General features: G+C 37.1%; 4 protein-coding genes across 5 annotated transcripts; 2 read left to right on the top strand and 2 right to left on the bottom strand.

Annotated features, from left to right (window-relative positions):
* Positions 1-4409: 4409 nt before the first annotated feature.
* On the bottom strand, positions 4410-8700 carry LOC102611880 (disease resistance protein At4g27190-like). Its single transcript, XM_006478542.4, has 2 exons — positions 8505-8700; positions 4410-7728 (listed from the first exon to the last, which is right to left on the bottom strand). Exon 2 carries the CDS (start codon positions 7725-7727, stop codon positions 4773-4775), a length of 2955 nt encoding a protein of 984 aa, XP_006478605.2. The 5' UTR covers position 7728; positions 8505-8700; the 3' UTR covers positions 4410-4772.
* A 1760-nt stretch (positions 8701-10460) lies between these two features.
* Positions 10461-13338, top strand: LOC102612169 (probable disease resistance protein At5g63020). Its single transcript, XM_052436463.1, has 2 exons — positions 10461-10571; positions 10994-13338. The coding sequence occupies exon 2, from the start codon at positions 11526-11528 to the stop codon at positions 12324-12326; it is 801 nt and encodes a 266-aa protein (XP_052292423.1). The 5' UTR covers positions 10461-10571; positions 10994-11525; the 3' UTR covers positions 12327-13338.
* Positions 12547-13107, top strand: LOC127900799 (disease resistance protein PIK5-NP-like). The gene has a single exon (XM_052436032.1). The coding sequence runs from the start codon at positions 12547-12549 to the stop codon at positions 13105-13107; it is 561 nt and encodes a 186-aa protein (XP_052291992.1).
* A 354-nt stretch (positions 13339-13692) lies between the features above and the next one.
* Positions 13693-17195, bottom strand: LOC102613081 (hypothetical protein). Of its 2 annotated transcripts, XM_052438896.1 has the most exons (3): positions 16642-17195; positions 14399-16378; positions 13693-14313 (listed from the first exon to the last, which is right to left on the bottom strand). In XM_052438896.1, exons 1-2 carry the CDS (start codon positions 17115-17117, stop codon positions 16165-16167), a joined length of 690 nt encoding a protein of 229 aa, XP_052294856.1. In that variant the 5' UTR covers positions 17118-17195; the 3' UTR covers positions 13693-14313; positions 14399-16164. The 2 variants fall into 2 exon arrangements, with proteins under 2 accessions (XP_052294856.1, XP_052294855.1); XM_052438895.1 differs by lacking the exon at positions 16642-17195 and having other exon boundaries at positions 14399-16151.
* Positions 17196-21049: the final 3854 nt, after the last annotated feature.

The following is a 21049-nucleotide window of genomic DNA, read 5'->3' as shown; positions in this document are numbered from 1 at the left end:
AACTGTTCCACCAAAGATACCGAAGCAGCTCCTTGCTCAAACCGAATAAGAGGGGGTGGATCCCTTCCATAGAGAGCACGAAATGGAGTACAACGTGTAGAAGAGTGGAAGGAAGTATTATACCAATACTCAGCCCATGCCAACCAGCGAGCCCAACTTCGAGGTTTTCCAGAAGCAAAGCAGCGTAGATACGTTTCCAGACAACGATTGACAACTTATGTTTGTCCATCAGATTGTGGATGATAGGCAGTGCTTCTTTTGAGAGTAGTTCCCTGTAGCTTGAACAATTCACTCCAAAAATGGCTCAAGAATATCCTATCTCGGTCAGAGATAATTGACTGTGGTATTCCATGAAGCCTAACAATTTCACGAACAAAGACTCCAGCAACCGAAACAGCAGAAAAAGGATGTTTCAATCCTATAAAGTGAGCATACTTACTCAGCCTGTCCACCACTACTAAGATGGCATCCCACCCTTCAGAACGAGGCAGCCCCTCAATAAAATCAAGTGTGACTTCCTCCCAAACCTGGGCTGGTAGTGGAATAGGTTGAAGTAACCCCGCGGGAGTAGTGGCCAAGTACTTATTCTGCTGGCAGGTGGTGCATTCCCGTACAAATCTGGTGACATCTTTGCGCATACCTATCCAATACAATTCTGCTGCTAAGCGTAGGTAAGTTTTTGTTTCTCCCGAATGTCCCCCAATCGGAGTGGTGTGAAACTCTCCTATGAGAGCAGAAAGAAGCTTAGAAGTCTGAGGAATAACCAGCCGACTCTTGTAGAACAATACTCCATGCTCAACTGAGAACCCCACATGAGATTGTGTACCCGAAGTTATGTCTTCCCTTAGTTTCTTCAGAAATGTATCCTCTGCCAACTCAACCTTTAAGGAATCCCAATGTTGCCATTGAGGAATCGCCAAGGCTGAACACTCTGCTGGTTCTGTTAAGCGTGAGAGTCCATCCGCTACTCGATTACTTGCCCCACTACGATATTGAATATCGAAATCATATCCCATGATTTTGGTGATCCATTTTTGATATTCAACTCCAACAATCCTCTGCTCCAAAAGGAATTTTAAGCTCTGTTGGTCTGTTCGCACAATGAATCGCCTTCCCAGCAAGTACGGCCGCCATTTCAGGATTGCAAACACTATGGCCATTAGTTCTTTCTCATATATGGACTTAAGGCGAGCCCGGGGCCCCAAAACTTGGCTGTAGTAAGCTACTGGTTGTTGCCCCTGTAGTAGAACAGCCCCTAACCCAAAACCAGATGCATCAGTCTCAACAATAAATGGCTTTGTGAAATCAGGCATTGCCAACACAGGGACTGAAGACATCGCTTGTTTGAGTTCTTCAAATGCCGCTGCAGCTTCTGAACTCCACCCAAACCTATCTTTCTTGAGCTGATCAGTCAAAGGCGATGCGATTCTAGCATACCCAGCCACAAACTTTCTATAATACCCCGTCAATCCCAGAAATCCCCTTAATGCTTTCAGATTAGTGGGCGTCGGCCACGAGTTCATGGCCTGGATCTTACTTGGATCCGCTGCCACCCCTTGTCCAGAGATGATATAGCCTAAGTATGCCACTTGAGTCCTTCCAAACTCACATTTTTTTTGGTTGGCATAAAGGCTGTTGGCCTGCAATATTTCCAAGACGAGAGCCAAGTGCTGCTGATGGGATTCCATTGAAGGGCTGTAAATTAGAATGTCATCGAAGAACACTAGCACAAACTTCCGAAGATAAGGCCGGAAGACATCATTCATCAAGGATTGGAAAGTCGTCGGGGCATTCGTTAGTCCGAAAGGCATGACGAGGAACTCGTAGTGGCCATCATGCGTTCGAAAAGCAGTCTTATGGACATCCTGACTACTGACTCTGATTTGATGGTAGCCCGACTTTAAATCTAGCTTGGAAAAAATTCTGGCACCATGTAACTCATCTAGGAGTTCGTCAATGACAGGGATGGGATACTTATCTGGTACCGTCGCTTTGTTGAGAGCCCTGTAATCCACACAAAAACGCCACGATCCGTCTTTCTTCTTAACCAACAAAACTGGGCTCGAGAATGGACTATTGCTGACTTGGATTATTCCCGCATCTAACATCTCATGAATCAGTCTTTCAATCTCATCTTTCTGGGCATGAGGATAGCGGTATGGTCGAACACTAACAGGTTGACTGCCGTCTTTGAGCAAAATGGAATGCTCATGTCCCCTGGTAGGTGGTAAGCCCATGGGCATGTTAAAAACCAATTCGTATTCTGCTAGGACTTGGTTTAGATCCGTTGGCACCTCAGGGCTCACTTCGCACAAACCTTCAAATTGATTACATTCCACCAGAATTCCAGCTCCCTCGTGTTTAATGGTGCGCATCATTGCCTTCAATGAAACCAAAGTCTTGCCAAGGGAAAGATCCCCTCGTAGAGTAACAGATTCATTTCCGACCATGAACTTCATCACCTGTGTCTTCCAATTTGTGTGTGTCATCCCCAAAGTTTCAAGCCACTGTACTCCTAATATAACATCCGAGCTCCCCAACCCAAGCGGCAAGAATTCCTCTACAATTTCTATTCCCTGTAGATGAATAGTCACTCCCCGACATAAACCTTCTCCCTTTACCGCCGCTCCAGTACCCATGGTCACCCCATAAGCCCCAGTTTTAACAATGGGTATCTGCATCTTACTAACCAAATCTAGAGAAATAAAATTGTGGGTTGCGCCTGAATCAATCAGTACCACCACCTCTTGCTCCCCGATAGTCCCTTTAAGCTTCATCGTCTTTGGTGTAGTCAGACCAACCACCGAGTTAAGGGAGACCTCTACCACTTGATTAATTTCGGCCGTTTCCAGTTCAGGATCGACTTCACCCGATCCTTCTTCCTCTTCCTGCTCTGCTTCGTCCATGTCGTAGGTGAGAAGGACAGTCAATTCTTTCTTCTTGCAGCGATGCCCAGGTGCCCACTTTTCATCACATCGATAACAGAGTCCCTTCTCTCTTTTCTTCTGTAATTCTGAATCGGACAACCGCCTAATCTCTCCCGAAAATCGAGTCGTGTTGTGATTTGCCCCAATCGAAGGTCGCGAAGCTTCAGAATGGAGGTTCACACCTCGTGTTGACCCTCCTGCTCGATGAAACCCACTGTCTGCTTTGTGGGTCTTGGTCACCCATAGTTTCTCCTCAATCTTTTGGGCTAAGTCCATGGCCCGGCCCAAATTACTGGGTTCCATGATCTGAACCTCAACCCGGATTTCAGGCTTCAATCCGTTGATAAAATTTCCCAGAGCTAGTTCGTCTGTAATGTTCTCCAACGGCGCCGACAGTTCGATGAATTTCCGGCGGTATTCTCGCACACTGCTACCTTGAGTAAGGGCTAGCCATTGTTCATAGAGGGAACCCGCTTGGGTTACTCGGAATTGTTTCAAGATTAGGACCCTCATCTCTTCCCAAACCACTATGGATCTCTTCCTATTCTCCCATTGATACCACAACAGAGCATCTCCCTCGAAAGCTATTATTGCCGCCTCAAGTTTTTCTTCATTGGATAACCGATTTACGGAAAAATATCGTTCAGCCTTCAGAATCCAGCCATCCAGATTTGAGCCATCGAACAGTGGCATTTCAAGTTTCCGGAATCGGAAATCATGGCGAGTTCCGCCTGAGCTCGACCCACCGCCGAAGTTGGGACTGAGCATCTTTTCCCCTTTATACGAGTTCGAACCTCCCGTATCCTCCTGAAGTTTGATGAACTGTTCGAATCGTTTGTTCATCGTCTGTATTTCATCCTTCAACGATCCCATTTCCCGTTGAAACTCCTCCTGCGCAACAACCATTGCCTCCTCCATGGAATCCATTCGTTGAGCAACATTTTTGCCAGTCATTTTCAAGGTACGTGACTGCTCTGATACCAATTTGATACGCCCAGAACTGAAATGGTTAAATAAACAACCCAGTAGAGAGCAGAGTGTTGTTGGAAGTAGGGAAACTTGTATTTATCAACAGAAATAAACCCAAAACACCCAAGCATTCGAGAGGCTTGGTATCTCTCCCAAAATGAGCAAGCTCACTACAAAATAATTCCCTGGATACCCTCCCCAAAAAACCAGCTCCTCCCATATAACCTCCTCACTTCTACGCCAAAATCGAATAACAGAAAAAACTCTAACAAATTATCAAAACCGAAAACCATCAACTTATTACTAACAGAAATGCATAACAAACTCCTCTCTCTATACTACTTAATGCCACGTCAGCCACGATGGGTATTTCCAGAATTACCCTTGCGCCTTGCATATGTGAAACGCACTTGTGGCCTAACACTTTGCTGCTATTCTGAAAGTATTATACTATTATTCATCAAAAGAACGACAATGAGCAAAGGATAACTAGCGATATGCTGCACTCCAACGAGAAACAACAGTAGAAATGTAAAATTAAAAATACGAGTAGGGCAAAGCAGCTTATGAAAGAAGTTCTTCTAAGTTCCAAAGTAAATAGTAGCGGACACAAAACATCAACAACGTTCACAAACATAGCTATATACTGCATCACAACGGCAGCATTTTAGTGCAAAACAGATGGCCTCACCATATACTAGAGCACAAAGGGTAGATATTTACAGTGACCCAGAACTATCCATTATCCATCAAAAGCCAAAAGAAATCTGCAGACTTCAAATTCCAGCAGTAGCTCAAAATAATTGGTACAAACTGTACCTTAAAAAGTCAAATCTGATATGAATCATTGAAACAATTCTGTGCATTTGATTTTCCTCATATGAATTGACAAAAGTTTTGGAAGTGGTCTCTAACATGGTCATTTGGCCAGACCAAACTGCTCCACCAAGCTTGATTGCACTGGATACCTCTCAATTTGGATGCATTTTCAATGGTGGACGGGAAATTTCTCAGCTCATCACAGGCCTTAATTGTTATTGTTTCCAACAAGGGCCATGCCAATGACATGTTGTGGCAAATGCTTGACAATTTTGGCAGATTAATGAGTTGAAAACTCTTTAATTTAGGAAAAGCCCTGGAATCAACTGCACTTCCAGCCTCAATGATCTCTTCCATCTCTTTACAGTCCTCAACTTGTAGATATTGTATCTGATTAAGTTGGAAGATAATCTCCTCTGAAAAGAGAGTTTTCATACCGTGGCATCTTTTCAATATCAGGGTTTCAAGCATTATGAGGCTTCCGGATTGTATTGAACCTTTCCAAATATGCATCAGTTTTGGAAGATGGCTGATGTGCAGCTTCTTCAAGTGTTGAAATGTGACACCTTCTGTAAGGTTCCCATCAATGATGCTTATCATTTCATTGCAATCTTCGACTATACAGGCTTCCACATCTCCAAATTTATTAGCACCAAAGTCTGACAAATTGGCAGCAGTCCTATGACCAATCAGCTCGAAAGCACATGCCTGCTCCAGTATCTTTACAACTGCATCAGGAAATCCTTCACCATCAGCAAATCTCAAATACTTTTCTGCTGAGCATCCTGAGAAATCAAATTCCATATGAGGGCTACTTCTTTGGTTATAGCCTACAAGGATGCTGAATGATCTGAAGTTGGAGTTTCCATTCCATGATTTACTTGCATTGATAAAATTCTGGAGCAAGCCAACATTGGGAAAGTAGAAACAAAGAGTAGTCAAGTCTTCCAGAGAAGCAACTTCTACAACTATATTTTCTACATTCTGATTCCATCTTCTGTTGTTGGGATCCACAACTATGCTCAACTCTTCTAATGAATGAAGCCTGGAAATTATGTTTGAAGAAATAATCTCCACCGATCTATCTGCAAAACTGTTTTCTTCTCCAATATTTGCAAGAAATGAAACTCTTAGGCACTTGAGATTGACTAATTGACCAATTTCAGACGGTAAACAACAAATTCCAGTATGGCTTAAATCAAGGATTTCGAGATTATGAAGATCTCCTACCTCTGCAGGCAGTCGCATTAATTGACAACAATTATTTAGGAACAATGCTTTGAGATTTGTCAAACTGGAGATAGATGATGGAAGCAGCTTGATTTTCGTATCATGCAAGTCAAGAAGTTGAAGGCTACACATATATCCAAAGAATGATGCTGGAAGTTCTGCCAGACTGCTTTCTTGAAGTAACAATGTTAAGATTCTACAACACTTTGGCCTTTTTGGTAGAGTGGATAGACACATACGAATCAACGAGATCCTATTTGCCACTTCCCACTCTTCTTCACTGATCTTCTCTTCCTCCTTTACTAAAATTTTGAAACTGTTCTCATCGTGATTGGCAATTCTTAATGCTGCTCGTTGAAAATGCTCAAACATCTTATAGTGTGAAGCCTTCCTCCCTTTTTCTAGTAGAGATTTTTTAACAAACTCATCCAATATAGATTGCCCTCTGTCACGTGCCTCCCCAAGCTTTCTTAAGCATGCGAAAAACTGTTCTGCTCTCCAGCATTCAATAATGTAGTCTTCGTGAAGTTCATAGCCAACAGGAAAGATTGCCCAGTAAAGTAAGCAAAGCTGCTTATCTGATGGTAGCTTGTCACATACAAGTTTAAAGGACTTGTAAACTTCTTCAAGTTCTTGTTTTGGCGCCATACTTGGAGATCTTAATTGAGACAGCATATCCCGCCATATTGCTGGGTTGCTCACATTTGCCAAGCTACTTCCTATTAGTTTAATCATGTGGGGCATGCCCCCACACTCATTAATAATTAGTCTTGCCACAGGTTTGATGTCTCGACAATCCTTCAACTGCACACCCACTGTCTCCCAAAACAACTTTTGCGCATCCTTACCGGACAATCTCTGCACATTGACCTCCTCATCTATCTGCCCACAGATGTTTCTGAAAATACATGCAAAGACCACCTTTCCATTTTTATGCTCATCGTGAATGCCAATATCTCTCAAATTGATCTCCGTGGAAACTTCATCGAGAAACAAGACATAACTCTTGTCCTTTAGCTCTTCAGATATCATGTCTGCCCTTTGGTCAATGTTGTGGTCCTCCGCTCTTAGATCTAACCGCTTGAGAAGAACTTCTTGTATATCTCTTATGTTTCCCTCTGAGTTCACAGTTACCCAGAAGATGAAGTCAAATTGACGAGACTCACCAATCGCATCATGCAAGTTCTCCATTATTGTTGTTTTTCCAACTCCTGGTGGTCCCCATATGCAAATTCTCTTTGTTCCTACATTTCTTAGACACTCCTGGAGCATTTTCAAATGCTTATTAAGCGATGGAACCTCTTCCATTTTTTTGGCATGCTTTTTTATGACTGGAACCGGTGCCTTCTCAACCATAATGGCTATTTGGCCAATTTGTTTTCTTAGAGAAACTACCTCTGCCGTCAGTTTCACAATTTGTTTACCAAGCTGCAGCAGACTAGGAAATGGGCATATGCCACACAAGAATTTGTGGGTACTGCTGTAGCTGGACTTCAGTGTTTCAATCTCATCTTTCATCCTTTCCACCTCATTGAGCCAGGTTTCACATCTGCGTGACTTCTCCATTTTTAGTTTATTCCTTTCAAGTCTTGTTTTCACATCTGCCTCTTCATCACATAGGTATTTTTCTTCTCTTTCCAGGTTCCTGAGGTTCTTGCTCATGTTTTTCACATATAAAAACTTGCGCTTCAGACAATGTAATATGCCTGTGCCACCTTCTACTGCCGGTCCAACCAATGAACCAGCTGCTTGCGCAGCTGCCTGTGCAGCTACTGCTTCCATCCTGCAAATATTTTTTGAGATATTTTTCATCACTTGCCTAACCAAAAACAGAAAAAGAGTTCCATGCATTGCTTTCCTACTAGTAAAAAGCCATCAATTTCATATATATGCTGATATCAATTTCACAGCCATGTTCCTGTATATTAGTAACTTCACATAACACTACCGATAAACTAAAGTGTAATCTTGCAGATCTAATGAAGAAATCACATATCTATATGTATATCTCATTGAACACACAAGTGTTTTTGTCTCTTCTGATAAAGATAACAATCTAATGATGCAGAGCATTGATATTTTTCAAATTGGTACAATAATGCAAAAGTTATGGACACAATCAGAACATTGATATTTTGTGAAGCAACATGTGATTAATTCTCTGTTCAGATTTCTGGCAAAATAGGCTGTTTATATATGCTGAAAGAAAATATTTGCGTGATACAAACTACAAAGAAAATCCGAATTATCCTATAAGCTATTCCTAATTTACCCAAACAATATAAAAAGGCAGAAAAGCGAAAAATAAATTTGCACACCACTTATCCATTATTAGTCAATCTTTGTTTTAGTAGAGATAAAGTCAACTTTGCTCATGATTGATGATGATGCACAACCAGAAGCAGCTTCTTTACAAAAGCACTTTCCAGACCATGATAACATGGCATTTCAACTAAAATTAATGCATTGCAAATTAATGTACAACGAGCAGTTGCATTGCTCAAGATTATCAGTTATATATGTTAATTAGCTAACAAAATCAACTTAAATATATCAAACCTGCAAAATATAGCTCGTTTGTTTTGATGTCTCCTGCTTCTTGGATTATCTGTAGCAGCTCAAAAATGAATGAAGCAGCTCGTTCATGGTTGAAGGCTCTAGTCAAGCCGGTTCACCCAGGAAGCCAATCATATCAATACTGAGAAACGTCCCAGCAGGTGCAAGCGGGGACCCTTTTTTTAATTTTTTCTCCTGCTATTGCCGAATACTCTGTAAAATTTCTCAGCATTTTCTGCTGGATAATAAAATTTAGATCCCTAAATTTTAGTAAATTCACAAGAAATAGGCAATTTGTGTCTTTTATTTTGGATGGAGTAATATTAGACTTAGAAAATTTTAATTTTTTTACAGTAAATGATGCGATATTCAATAGTATTATTTATTCATTAGTGCAATGTAATTATCACATTAATAATGATAATGAAGGTTAACCATTTTCCAATAGAAGGAAGTTGTTGATAGGTGACCCAATATTTGGATTATAGATTATGAAACCTTAGCATCAGTTTCCCAGATTCTTATTGTGTGCAAACTTTGTAAGGTCAATATTATTCTCTCGAATTTTTAATAGACAAATTGATTTTACGCTCTTGAAATTTTTGAGATAAGAACTTAGACCAATAAGTTGACTTTAGGAGTATGAGAGTACGATTGTCAAAATTATTGATTTTATTAGATTATGACGATATGAACTATATACGTGCTTTTTTTTTTCCTATTTTACAGTTAAAAACTCTTATACATTGATGTGACCCTGTATGAATTATAATATAGTTGAACGCAAAATAAAATAATAAAAATAAATTAATTGGATCATGTGACTTTTTTCATTCAACCACATCTTTTTATTTGCACTACCTTTGGGTTTTTAGGTTTTTCACCTAGATTCGGATATTAAATATCAGTGTGGGTTTAACCCATATTGTACCTAAAATAAAAAGTAGAGTGAGACTATTGGCACCCCTCTAAATACCTCTTAACACCTCCTTAGTTATTTTACAATTTTAATCTTAATTAAAATTACATAATAAGATAATTTTTAATTAAACCCCCACTCAAAATGAAATTTGTCTCCATTCTTTTTGTTTTTATTTCTTTTTTAACTTTTCTGAGTTTACTCCAACTGCAAACTAATTTATGAATTATGATCTAGATACTACAATTGAAAAAAAATGTACAATATAAAGTTAATTTTTTTAATAAATAATTAAAAGAAAGGGAGATATTTTTTTTAGCTTGGTTTTTATTTTATTAAAATGATGATGTCATTAAACTAGAAAAAGATAAAAAGAAAAACTATAAGTACAATTTTGAAAGAAAATAAATATATACTTGAGAAAGTCAAATTATTGTTAACAAGCATGGAAGAATTAAGCTTTTGGTTCAAAAAAATTAGAATGATAATAAATACATAAATGAGAAAGCCAAATCATTATCGACAACCATGAGGGAATTTAGTTTTTGGTTCAACAAAATTAGAATGAAAATAAACACACACTTGAGAAAGTCATAATCTACTATCTATAAACTAAGAGAGCTAAGATATACAATTTTCAAAAAAAAAAAAAAAGCTATATTTCAATTAAAATTTTTATCATTATTAATTTTATTTTATCTTTATTTTGCATTCTTAAATGAAGTAATATTCATCTACTAGATTGTGAGACAGACATCGGTATATAAAAAGGAAAACTTTATTTGAAAATTGTAGTATTTGAAAAGGAAAATATTATTTGAAAATTGAAGTATTTGTATTACTTGTTACTTAATGTCATAGTAAGTAATATAAGGAGGCACAGAGGAATTAAATGTAAATTATGCAAGAAGTTGGATGACAGGTAAGGTAAGAGAAAGTCATGGGCCAAGACAAAAGGTAAATGGTCCCACGTCAATTATTAGAAATTTTATTAGAAAATTTATTTTCTTAAATTTTAGTTGACTGTCCTTTTTTTCCAAGTAAACTCATTTCCAGTCTTCCACTGTCAAAAACTTCAACATTTGAGCTGCATCTGAGAATCCAAGAACGACCATTGTCATTTGCCAGAAAACAAAAGTAAATTTTTTCAGGTTTGTGCTGAACTTGTTTTCCTTTAACTGTTTGGATAGGAAGAAAATATTTATGCAATCGTATGATTCATTTGAGTTTATAGTGAACTGTGAAATATTGATCAAAATGCATAAGATATAATTATTGGTTGAAGTAGTGACAATGCATCTTCAAAAATGTGCTTTCTCCTTTAAAAGCTAGGCTTTTATAGAAAGCTATCTCTACTCCAGTTAAAGCAAAAGTTGAAAATGCCAAATGCTGTCTGAATACACTCATTCCATTAGGTCAAAAGATAATTAACTATAATAAGATAAAAAAATTGATGAATGCCTATTGGTATATTACGTGATCGTTTCCTATCAATAAAACTAAATTTTATTTGCTTGATTGTGATTCTTTTTTTTTTTTTTTTAATTTCCCCTAAGAATTCCTTGTTCAAAAGTTTCCAGAATGGCAGAAGCAGCAATTGTACAAGCAGTTGGTTCAGTCCTCACACCAGCAGTGGAATGTGGCCCAGGCATATTCTGTTACTTGAAGCGTAATTGTGGTTACGTGAAACATTTGAAGAGGAACTTTGTTGAGCTTGAAAAGAGGAAGTAGCAATTCTACGTGGCCTGGAGACTTAAGTTATGGAAGAATTGAATAGAAATAAAACAAAAATGAAGATGACGGACGAATGTAAACTTTGGCTCGATGGTGTCAGAGAGGTGAAGGGTGAATTTGAAAACTTGTGTAACAAGTATCAGCAAACCGGCGGATGCTTATGTGGAAAACGTCCAATTCATAGTCAACTTAAGCTTGGTAAACAAATTGAGAAAATGATTGGGAAGATACGTTCTCTGAGGACTGAAATTGGTCAAATAATAAAAATGGTGCCAAAGCTGCCAGATCCATTCATAAGCAGGCATGCTGGTAAATTCCCATCACATAAGAAGTATGTGGAATTACTGTAGGATCATCTAAGTAATGATGGAATGAAGAAGATCTGCATATGGGGACCTTTAGGTGTTGGGAAAACTACGATAATGGAGAATTTACATCATTCAATTGGTGAATCTCGTCGATTTGACATTATTTTCTGGGAAAATATAAACACTGATGGAAATATAAGAGATATACAAGAAATAATTTTGGAGCGATTGAAGGTAAATGCAAAAGAACTCAACAATGACCTAAGAGCAGACATCATATCTAAAGAGTTGAATGATAGAAGTTATGTATTGTTTCTTGATGGAGTTTCTTCAGAGATTAATTTTAAAGAAATTGGAATGCATGATGACCATGGACGTGGAAAGGTGGTCTTTGCATGTAGGTCCAGAGAATTCTGTTGGCAGGCAGATGGTGTCATCCATGTGCAGCAATTGTGTCAAAGGGAAGCTAAAAAGTTGTTCTGGGAGGTTGTTGGTGTACATTTGAAGAAGTATCCAGACATCGAGCTAGTGGCAGATTCAATTGTCAAAGAGTGTGGTGGTATGCCATATATGCTGAAGTTGATAGGAAAAGAGTTGGCGAATCAGAGCGAAGTGGCAATCTGGCGGGCTACAGCAGATGAACTAAGATTAACAAGTTCGGAAGAGAAGAAAGAACTGGAAGAAGTTGACAGGTTCTTTACACTTGTATATAAAAATCTATCCTTAGAACAGCAACATTGTTTACTAGGTTGGGCAATTTTTTCTACTGGTCTTGAACTTTCTCAAGACTATATTATCGATGGCTGGGCTGCACAAAAGTTTTTGGCATCCTTCAATAAGATTGGGGATGCACGTGACACATGACGTCTAATATTAGATAATTTTGAAAAGAAATCTCTTCTGCAAAAGCAAAGCAAAGAGAAACGTTATGAGATGTTCGAGTTTTTCCAAAGAGTAGCGTTAAGAATTGCCTATGAGACAGATGGAGGAATTTTGGTAAAAGAGAGAGCATATTAGTGAAGAAGAATGAAAAGACACAAAAAGGCTCTCACTATTTGGTTTCCCCTCATCCACTCTGCCAGACATGCCCAATTGCTGTGAAATCTTAACATTGATACTTGAAGGAAAAAGATTGGAAAAACTTCCGACGTCGTTCTTTGACTATATGTGCCACCTTCAACTTCTTGACCTGCACGAAACGAATATCGGTTGTCTTCCACCATCTATCTCCAGGTTGATAAATCTCAATGCACTCTTCTTACGTTCTTCTTGTAGTCTATTATTGCAGCTGCCTGCAGAAATAGGACGTCTCCAGAAGCTTGAAATCCTTGATGTAAGTCATACTAAAGTTCAGTGTCTGCCATCCGAAATTGGACAATTGATTGAACTCAAGTATCTCAGAGTTTCGAGGGTAGAAAATGTCGGGAATCATACCCATGCTGATGCTGGGTCAGGGGAGATGATTTCTTTAAACATAATTTCAAAGCTTCGCTTATTGGAAGAGTTGATAATCGAGGTACTGAATCCCTCTGATAGAAGATGGAAGCAAAATGTGGAAAAGTATTGCTGGGGAAATTGCTGTCCTGGAACAACTGACGACTCTCCGCTTCTACTTTCCCACAATCAAGTGCTTCGAGACTTTTAAAAGTTCATAATTTTAAAAGCCATCCTTTTTCTTTGAACAAATGGCATAGAGATATGAACCCCTTCTTATCCATCGGCATAAGATCACAGCATACTATTGGTGATCCATTTAAAAGTTCTTAAATGTAAAGAGAACTGAGATGATGTAGATACTCGTAGCCTTTTCGTCGATCTTTGCAATAATTTTTTTGCCATCACAATCAATTGTTTTCCTAATATTCTTCTAACCTCATTCTTTATGTCAACTCAGCCATTGACATATCTATTATACAAAAATAAATAAACAAATATATATTACATATACGTAGCATCCAAAGAAGAACATTTAATATTAATTGAATATTGGACATACCTACTATTAAAGTCCAAAGTATTGCTTAGGCCATAATCTATTTGTGATAGGATATAACAACCCGACCATATAAATAAATTTATAAGAATTGTAAGGACAAAAATAAAGTAAAAACAAAAAAACCATATATTAGCAACGTAAACCACACTTTGAGCAGCAAAATATTCGTCAAATATTCAAATAACTAAAACACACAATTCACTACACAAACCAAAAGTTCAACAATAACCCCAATCAAAAAATTGACTCATTGCATAAACGAAAAGCTATATAATCCAAAAATTCCATAATGACACCAAATAAAACATTGTCGAATGATCTAGGAAAAAGATATTAAGGCACTTTTGGTAAACTATATATCCATCCAATTCGTTCTTCATCACACTCCATGCCCATCCATAGTTCTCGATATTCTCTCTTATTGCAAAGTGCATTAATGGCCACATAATACATGGGATTGTCATAAGTTAGCAGCTTTCTCAAAATTGGCATGCACTGGGTAATTGAAGGTCCTTTATCATTGGTCTTCTCTAATACAACCACTAACTTGTTGATATCTTCGCAAGTTTCATTTGATTTGCTTTTCTTTTGTTTTTTTTTACACCTCTGCATGTCATGGGGAAGTGGTTCATCCACAATGGTGCATGAATTAGGTGTTCTTGCCTCACAATCATCATCTTCTAAGTTAATTGGAGTTTCAAATAGCATTGATGATATATTTTTTATTTCTGGTATCCCTTCCATTCCAGAACTCCAATTATAAGCTCCAGTTGCTACTGCACCTAAGAACAATGCCTCCAACTCTTCAGCATTTGCTAAAGGTCTATCGCGAAATTGTTTAGCTTCTGGATATTTCTGTTAAATCAAAACATAATAAGTGATTATACTTAACTGTAAAAATTTTAAATAATTCACTTAAATAAAAGAAAAAAAATGTTACCTTCAAGTATTCTTCCCATCTTTCAGGTGGCCAATCAAAAGTATGAGTTGTAGAATTGTAACCATTTCCTATTGCAATTGTTAATTTCAGCCATGTGAGGTATTGCCTTTTCATATAATCCCATCCATTTTTAAGTTGTTTCGGGGTAATAAATTTTCCTGTCAATGCTTTCATTTCCTGAGAAATCGTATTCCAAGCAGTAGGCTTTAAGGTTGCCCCAGATCTATTTCCATTATTTGCTTCACGCATGCAAAGATCAATAAAATATTTCCTATAAGTATGATCAGTCCAATCCACTCTTTCCCCTTGTGATGACATCTATAAGAAAATTCCACAAAAAACAATCAAACGAAACCAATTGTGGACTATTAATTTCAGCGATTCTTAATTTCCGCTATTGTTAATTTAATTCAAAGAAACTGGAAAATTCATAACCAACCAAGATAGCTCTATGAAAACTACTTCAACCAATTACGAAAGAAAAACATGCACTAGCATGTCTGCATTCAGTCAATTGATCATACACAACATCATCTCAATTATAAAAAAAAAAAAATCAAACAGCTGAGTAAACATTCTCCCAAAATGATCACCATCAGATTAACAAAATATGTCAATAAAAATAAGTTTTGAATGGTCATATGAATAGAACAACACCCAAAACGCATAACGAAGTGTGTCAGATACAAAAAGAGTAGCAAAGCTAGTTGATTAGTATATAAGTGAATGTTGGAAAACGTAATTGAAAAAGAAAAAAAAAAGCCAAAGTCAAGTGCTTGCTTGGCGAGAAATTAATGGGAGATTCAAGAACTTGATGAGAGCAGCAGTGTGAGGAGGGATTCCATGACGGCTAAAAAAATAAAGATGAGATTATGTGGGGTAAACGTCTATGGGTGCGTTTTGATATAGACATGAAAAATAAATTATAAAGTAGGGATATTTTTTTACATTAGAAAGTAATTGACTTAATTCAGATTTCTTAATTTAGTAAAAAGCTAAAAAAATTAGCTTATTTTATTAAGTTAAAATTATCTAAAAAGCCTCATTAAGTTATAAAACAAACACCGCTAATTTAAGTAATTAATTAAGTTAAGTCACTTTAAATCATTAAGTTAAAAAATAAACGCCACCTAAGTATCTTGAGATATTTCAAATGAATGCTAGTTGGAAGACTCGTCAGGCTTTCGCAGAGGTCTAGATCAAGGACTTCTAAGTTTATTTAGATATTGAATAAATAAGTGAGTCTCCACCAAACTTAAACAACTGTATAATAGCATAATCTCAAGATTTTGGGCCAGGGAGAGGTCTGTATAACCTGTGTGCGAGTTGAAAATGCCTTGTGTGCGAGCGCTGTATAACCTGCATCAAGATGGTCTCTTCTAAAAGCACATTGAGTGAAAAGCTTAAGAGCATTAGCATGTACTAATTCCTTCATCTGATATATATGATCAATCTCACAATTTGTGAGAACTTGTTTATCTCTTGCTGTTATTATTACTCGACTCCCTGAAGCAAACCGATCAAGTCGTCCAATTAATAATTCTATTTGTCTTGGATGATTCACATCATCGAAAACAATAAGAACCTTCTCGCGAGCAAGTCTTTTGCTTTGAAAATTGACGTTGATATTTTGAAAGTTCCTCACATTCCAATCATTCAATAACTTAGACAGAAGTTCCTTTCGCAAGTCATCTAATCTGCCAGTTTCTTCTGCTGATCTAACGTTATGCGCAAAGTAAGAACCTTGAAAATGTCTAGAGATTTTGTTAAAAACAGCACCAGCGATTGTTGTCTTGCCTATACCACCGATCCCCCAAATCCCCAATTTGTAAAACACCCGCAGAACCAGTGCGTAATAATGATTCAATTTCTTTAATGCGCCTTTCAACTCTAACCAAGTCTTTGTTTTCACTTTGAAAAATATCATCTAGCCTCTCCGAAACTTCATTGGCAATTTCCGCAACAAGTTTAGATTCAGGCCTAGTGAAAAAATAACAGCAACTAAGTTCAAATATATGAAACCGAGGCAGAGAATCACGTGTTTTTAGTTGCAACATAAAATAGCTAATTTATGTGAAGAACAATTTCATCAAATAAAATAATTAGAATTTTAATTAAATATGCAAGATAATAACCTAGACTTCATAAAAATGATTTAATTAATAAATTATTGATAAGTTAAACTCCTTACAATGTCATTTACTACTTATGCTAGTAAGAATTAGATAGAAGATCGTTGTCACCTAATGACACGAGAATCAAAGCCGGAGAGATTGGCTGCTTCGGTCAAAGCACTCCTCCAATTCCGCGTCTTGTATGGAAATCGTTCTTTAAGAATAAAAAATGAATCCCCGAAACTCCCAATTTGCTTTCTTACACGTGATGGATCGACCCGATAGAAAACTGGTATCACAATCTGTCCATAATTTCTCTTGCATTCGAGGATCTTTAAAAGTTCATCGAGACACCATTTTGAAGAAGCATATTTTTCCGAGAAAATGATAATTGAGATGGTTGATGCTTCAATTGTACCAAGAAGAGACTCTGAAATTTCATCTCCTCTCTTAAGATCATTGTCAATGAAAGTTTCAATATTATTTTGAAACAGTGCTGAAAAAAGATGGCTGGTAAAGTTGTCACGGGTGTCCTCTCCTCTGAAACTTACAAAAACATCATGCATCTTCTTGTCGTTTCGAGGTGGAGAAGAAGAAGAAGCCATGGCAGTTCAGCAGATGAGAGATTTGACCAGATGAGAAAATTTGGGATGTCAAAATAATTTAATGTGGCTGTAGAGGATATACTTTATGCTTTATTACATGCTTCCTTGGAACCCACAAGGAAGTTTCGTGATTAGTTTCTTTAAAAAAAAATAAAATAAATAAAATGCCGTGTCCAATTGTCCATCTAAACAAATAATTGATAACTACTAATAAGAAATTGACGGTAAAGTGACTAAATAATACAAAATGCAAAATTTTATTTTCACCTTTCGACACCTTACAGTATCTACTAGAATTCTGGACAAAAGTTGTACTGCAATTTTTTTTGAAATCAACCAATCAAATTTAAAGAAAAGAAAACACTACTAAAAATTCTCTCAAAACCTTCCTCAGTGTTTCATGACAATTTTCATCTGATTTTCAATTTTCATAGTTTTGAGAGAACTTGTTTACCTTTCGTAAAGTATAGATGCAATAGTTTCATTGAAAATGCTTGGAATGACGGTTTTACTTGCTGACTGGACGTTAAAATTAAAAGACATAATAAAAGCAGTTACCATATAGTTAAATATGTGTATTGGAAATTATTTTGAAACAAAATTCAAAATTTATTTTATTTTTCCTTTTTGAAGTCCACCCCATACCTTCTTTATATTTAATCTCTTGTATTTATTTTCATGCACGCTTATTCTATCTTCTTTAAATTTTTTAAGTAATGCATTAATTACTAGTCATGTCAATTAACTTCCAATAATGTTAAATTAGATGCAAAATAAATATGTAAAGCAATTACTGAGGAGACGACAAAATCAATGTGATGGGCACTAATAAATTTTATGTTTATTGATCCCCTATCATTATCATTATCATTATCATCATCACCATTATTATTACTACCATATTGTCTTAAAATAATTGAAAATAAGTACTTAATCTTTGGCCAAAAATTAAATAAAAAGATTTTAAAAAATGTTGAAACCTCATCAACACCTTTATACTTCTGACATCTACTTGAGTTTTTTTTTTCTTTTCTTAAAAGTTGGCTTATGATTTCATCTTATTTTTGTACTATTGTGAATTTTGTTTTGGGAAATTTACAAAAGTAACCTAAATACTTTTGCTATTTTTATAATTAACTCTCTAAATTTTTTTCTATCAACATTAGTCAAACACAAGATTTTCTCCCCAAATTATCCTTGTTTACAAACCAAAAGCAACTTTACTTCTCCCATTTTATCAAACCAAACGCAGCTTTGCACTCTTGAATCATCACCGGCGATGGCAAAAGGTAACGGCGAACGGTAAAAGTGAAATCCGATCATAATCCATCTGGATCCAACACCAATCCACATCACCGAGTGGTAAGAGTTATTTTCTTAACTTGTGAGAGAGTTTTAGTCCGATTGCATCTTGGTGCGATATGCAACTGTCGCACGAAAATTTTGTGCGACAGGCTCTTGAATCATCACCGGCGATGGCAAAAGGTAACGGCGAACGGTAAAAGTGAAATCCGATCATAATCCATCCGGATCCAACACCAATCCACATCACCGAGTGGTAAGAGTTATTTTCTTAACTTGTGAGAGAGTTTCAGTCCGATTGCATCTTGGTGCGATATGCAACTGTCGCACAAAATTTGTGCGACAGGCTGCCTGTCGCACAAAATTTTCGTGCGACAATCTGCCTCTTCGTGCGACAGGCTGCCTGTTGTACCAAAAGGCAAATTCGTTGCAACTGACTCTTTATTAGTTTGATAGTGCGCAATTATTTTTTTTAATAATTTCAGACTTAATGGATTCAGTTATGCTTGAATTGTGCTATGATGGTTGGTGAGAGACATTAGTATGGAGTATGTGAATAGTAAAAATAAAGTTTTTTTGTTAGGAAAAATTATATGTTTGATCAGTTTTTGGCAAAAATATATGAGGTGTTACAAATAAATCCTAATGAATATAGTATCACAATGAAGATAACTTTGAGGTCTAGTAACATATTATATCGTATATGTGCACTGCCCATGGATATATTTGATGATGAAATGGTAAGGGTTGTGTTGTATATGGCATCCAATGTGGCCAACTATGGATGCATTCCTATATTCGTTACCACATCACCTCGAGTTCCAGGCGAAGATGTTGAGCCACCTGTCGAAACAGAAACTTCCTTTAGAGCAAATATGTCTCGCCCCAATAATGAAGAAGAGATGTTGTCAAGGACAATGTCATTGCAACAATATTACTCTCCAATCCACGACAATAATAACAACATTGATGACAACGTCATTACGTTAGAGGATGTTAGAGAAGAGGTATTACCACTAACGACATCGTTGGAGCAACGGTATTCTCCATATTACAACAATGATTTCCGGGATAATTATGTTCTTGTTGATGAGACAGAGGGGGATAATGTTTGTGCACAACCTTCTAATAGTATGAGGAGCACTCATCTCAATAATGCAGGTGATGATGGAGGAGCCTGTCCTTCCAATATTTCGTCGTTTCAGCTTGAGGATGAGTGTGAAGACGATATTCCTATGAATAACAGAGACAATGGATCTATTCCTCCAATGGTTCGATCGAGAAGGAAGATTGATCCCTTCACAAGTCTTGCTCCAATTTTGCCTTCAAACATGATTGCTCCAAGCTTTCTTAGCAGTTGTGACTCAGATGATATTAGTGTGGGTAAGCTATTGGCTGAGAAGAATGAGTTAATATTACAACTACGCAAGGTTACCTTTAGGGATAAGTTTAATTTCAAGATTGCACGGTCTACAACAATACGTTTCGAGGCTCACTGTTGTTCGGAATCATGTAAATGGCATATTCGAGCAATTAGAAGTTCGAACGAGCATAATGTTCCTTGGGTGGTGAGGAGAATTGACAATGTACACATTTGTCATAATGAGATATTGGTTGATGGTCGTCGTCAAGTAAGGAGCCGAGTTATTGGTTATTCGGTTATATTATCGGAGATAAATATATTCAAGAAAAAAGGATTTATACTCCAAATGACATCAGAACAGATATGTAGCAGGAATACGGTGTTCAGTTAATATACCAACAGGCATATCGGGCTAGAGAAGTTCGTCCTGAAATAGTTCAAGGCAACCCTGCAGAGTTATACAACTTGCTCCCTAAATACTCTCACGTACTGACTAAAGCGAATAAGGATACAATCACTCACCTCGAGCGGGATGGAGATGGTAATTTATTGTACTACTTTGTAGCACTTGAATCTTCCATCAAGGGTTTTATGCAGTATATTCGACCTGTCATTGCTGTAGATGGTACTCATCTAAAGAGGATATATCGTGGAAGCATGTTCGTAGCAACATGTCTAGATGGTAATAATCAATTGTATTTGTTAGCCGTTAGGGTCATGGATTCAAAAAACAATGATGCTTGGGAATGATTTATGATGAAGTTACACGGAGTGATTGGCGATAGGCCGGAGTTGGTAATTATCTCTGATCGATGCACTACCATAAGGAGAGTCGTTCTGAAAGCATTTCACAATGCAACTCATAGCGTCTGTTTTTACCATGTGAAATGTAACATTAAGTCAAAGTTTAGGATGTCCAAAGCTCTTTGGGATGAATTTGAGTCTGCCTTTATTAATGCAGCAAAAGCATATGGATACGAGGAATTTAAAAGATAATTTGAAGGGTTGTGGATGCTCCACTCGGATGCGGCTGATTACTTAGAAAATAATATGAGTACGTGTAATTGGGTAAGGTCTCAGTTTGAAGGTATGAGGTACAACATACTTACCACCAACATCGCGAAGAGTGTTAATTCTTTCATGAGGAAATCGCAAAAATTTCATGTTACTTATCTTGTTGATTACTTTAGGAAAACATTGTAGCAAGTTTGGTGCGACAGGCTGTCGTGATTACTTTAGGAAAGCATTGCAGCAAGTTTGGTGCGAC

This window comes from Citrus sinensis, chromosome 3 (assembly GCF_022201045.2).
Source record: "Citrus sinensis cultivar Valencia sweet orange chromosome 3, DVS_A1.0, whole genome shotgun sequence".
In the NCBI taxonomy this organism is placed as follows: Eukaryota; Viridiplantae; Streptophyta; class Magnoliopsida; order Sapindales; family Rutaceae; genus Citrus; species Citrus sinensis.
The sequence above is the reverse complement of the archived record's forward strand: the minus strand, read 5'-3'. Positions and strand labels throughout refer to the sequence as shown.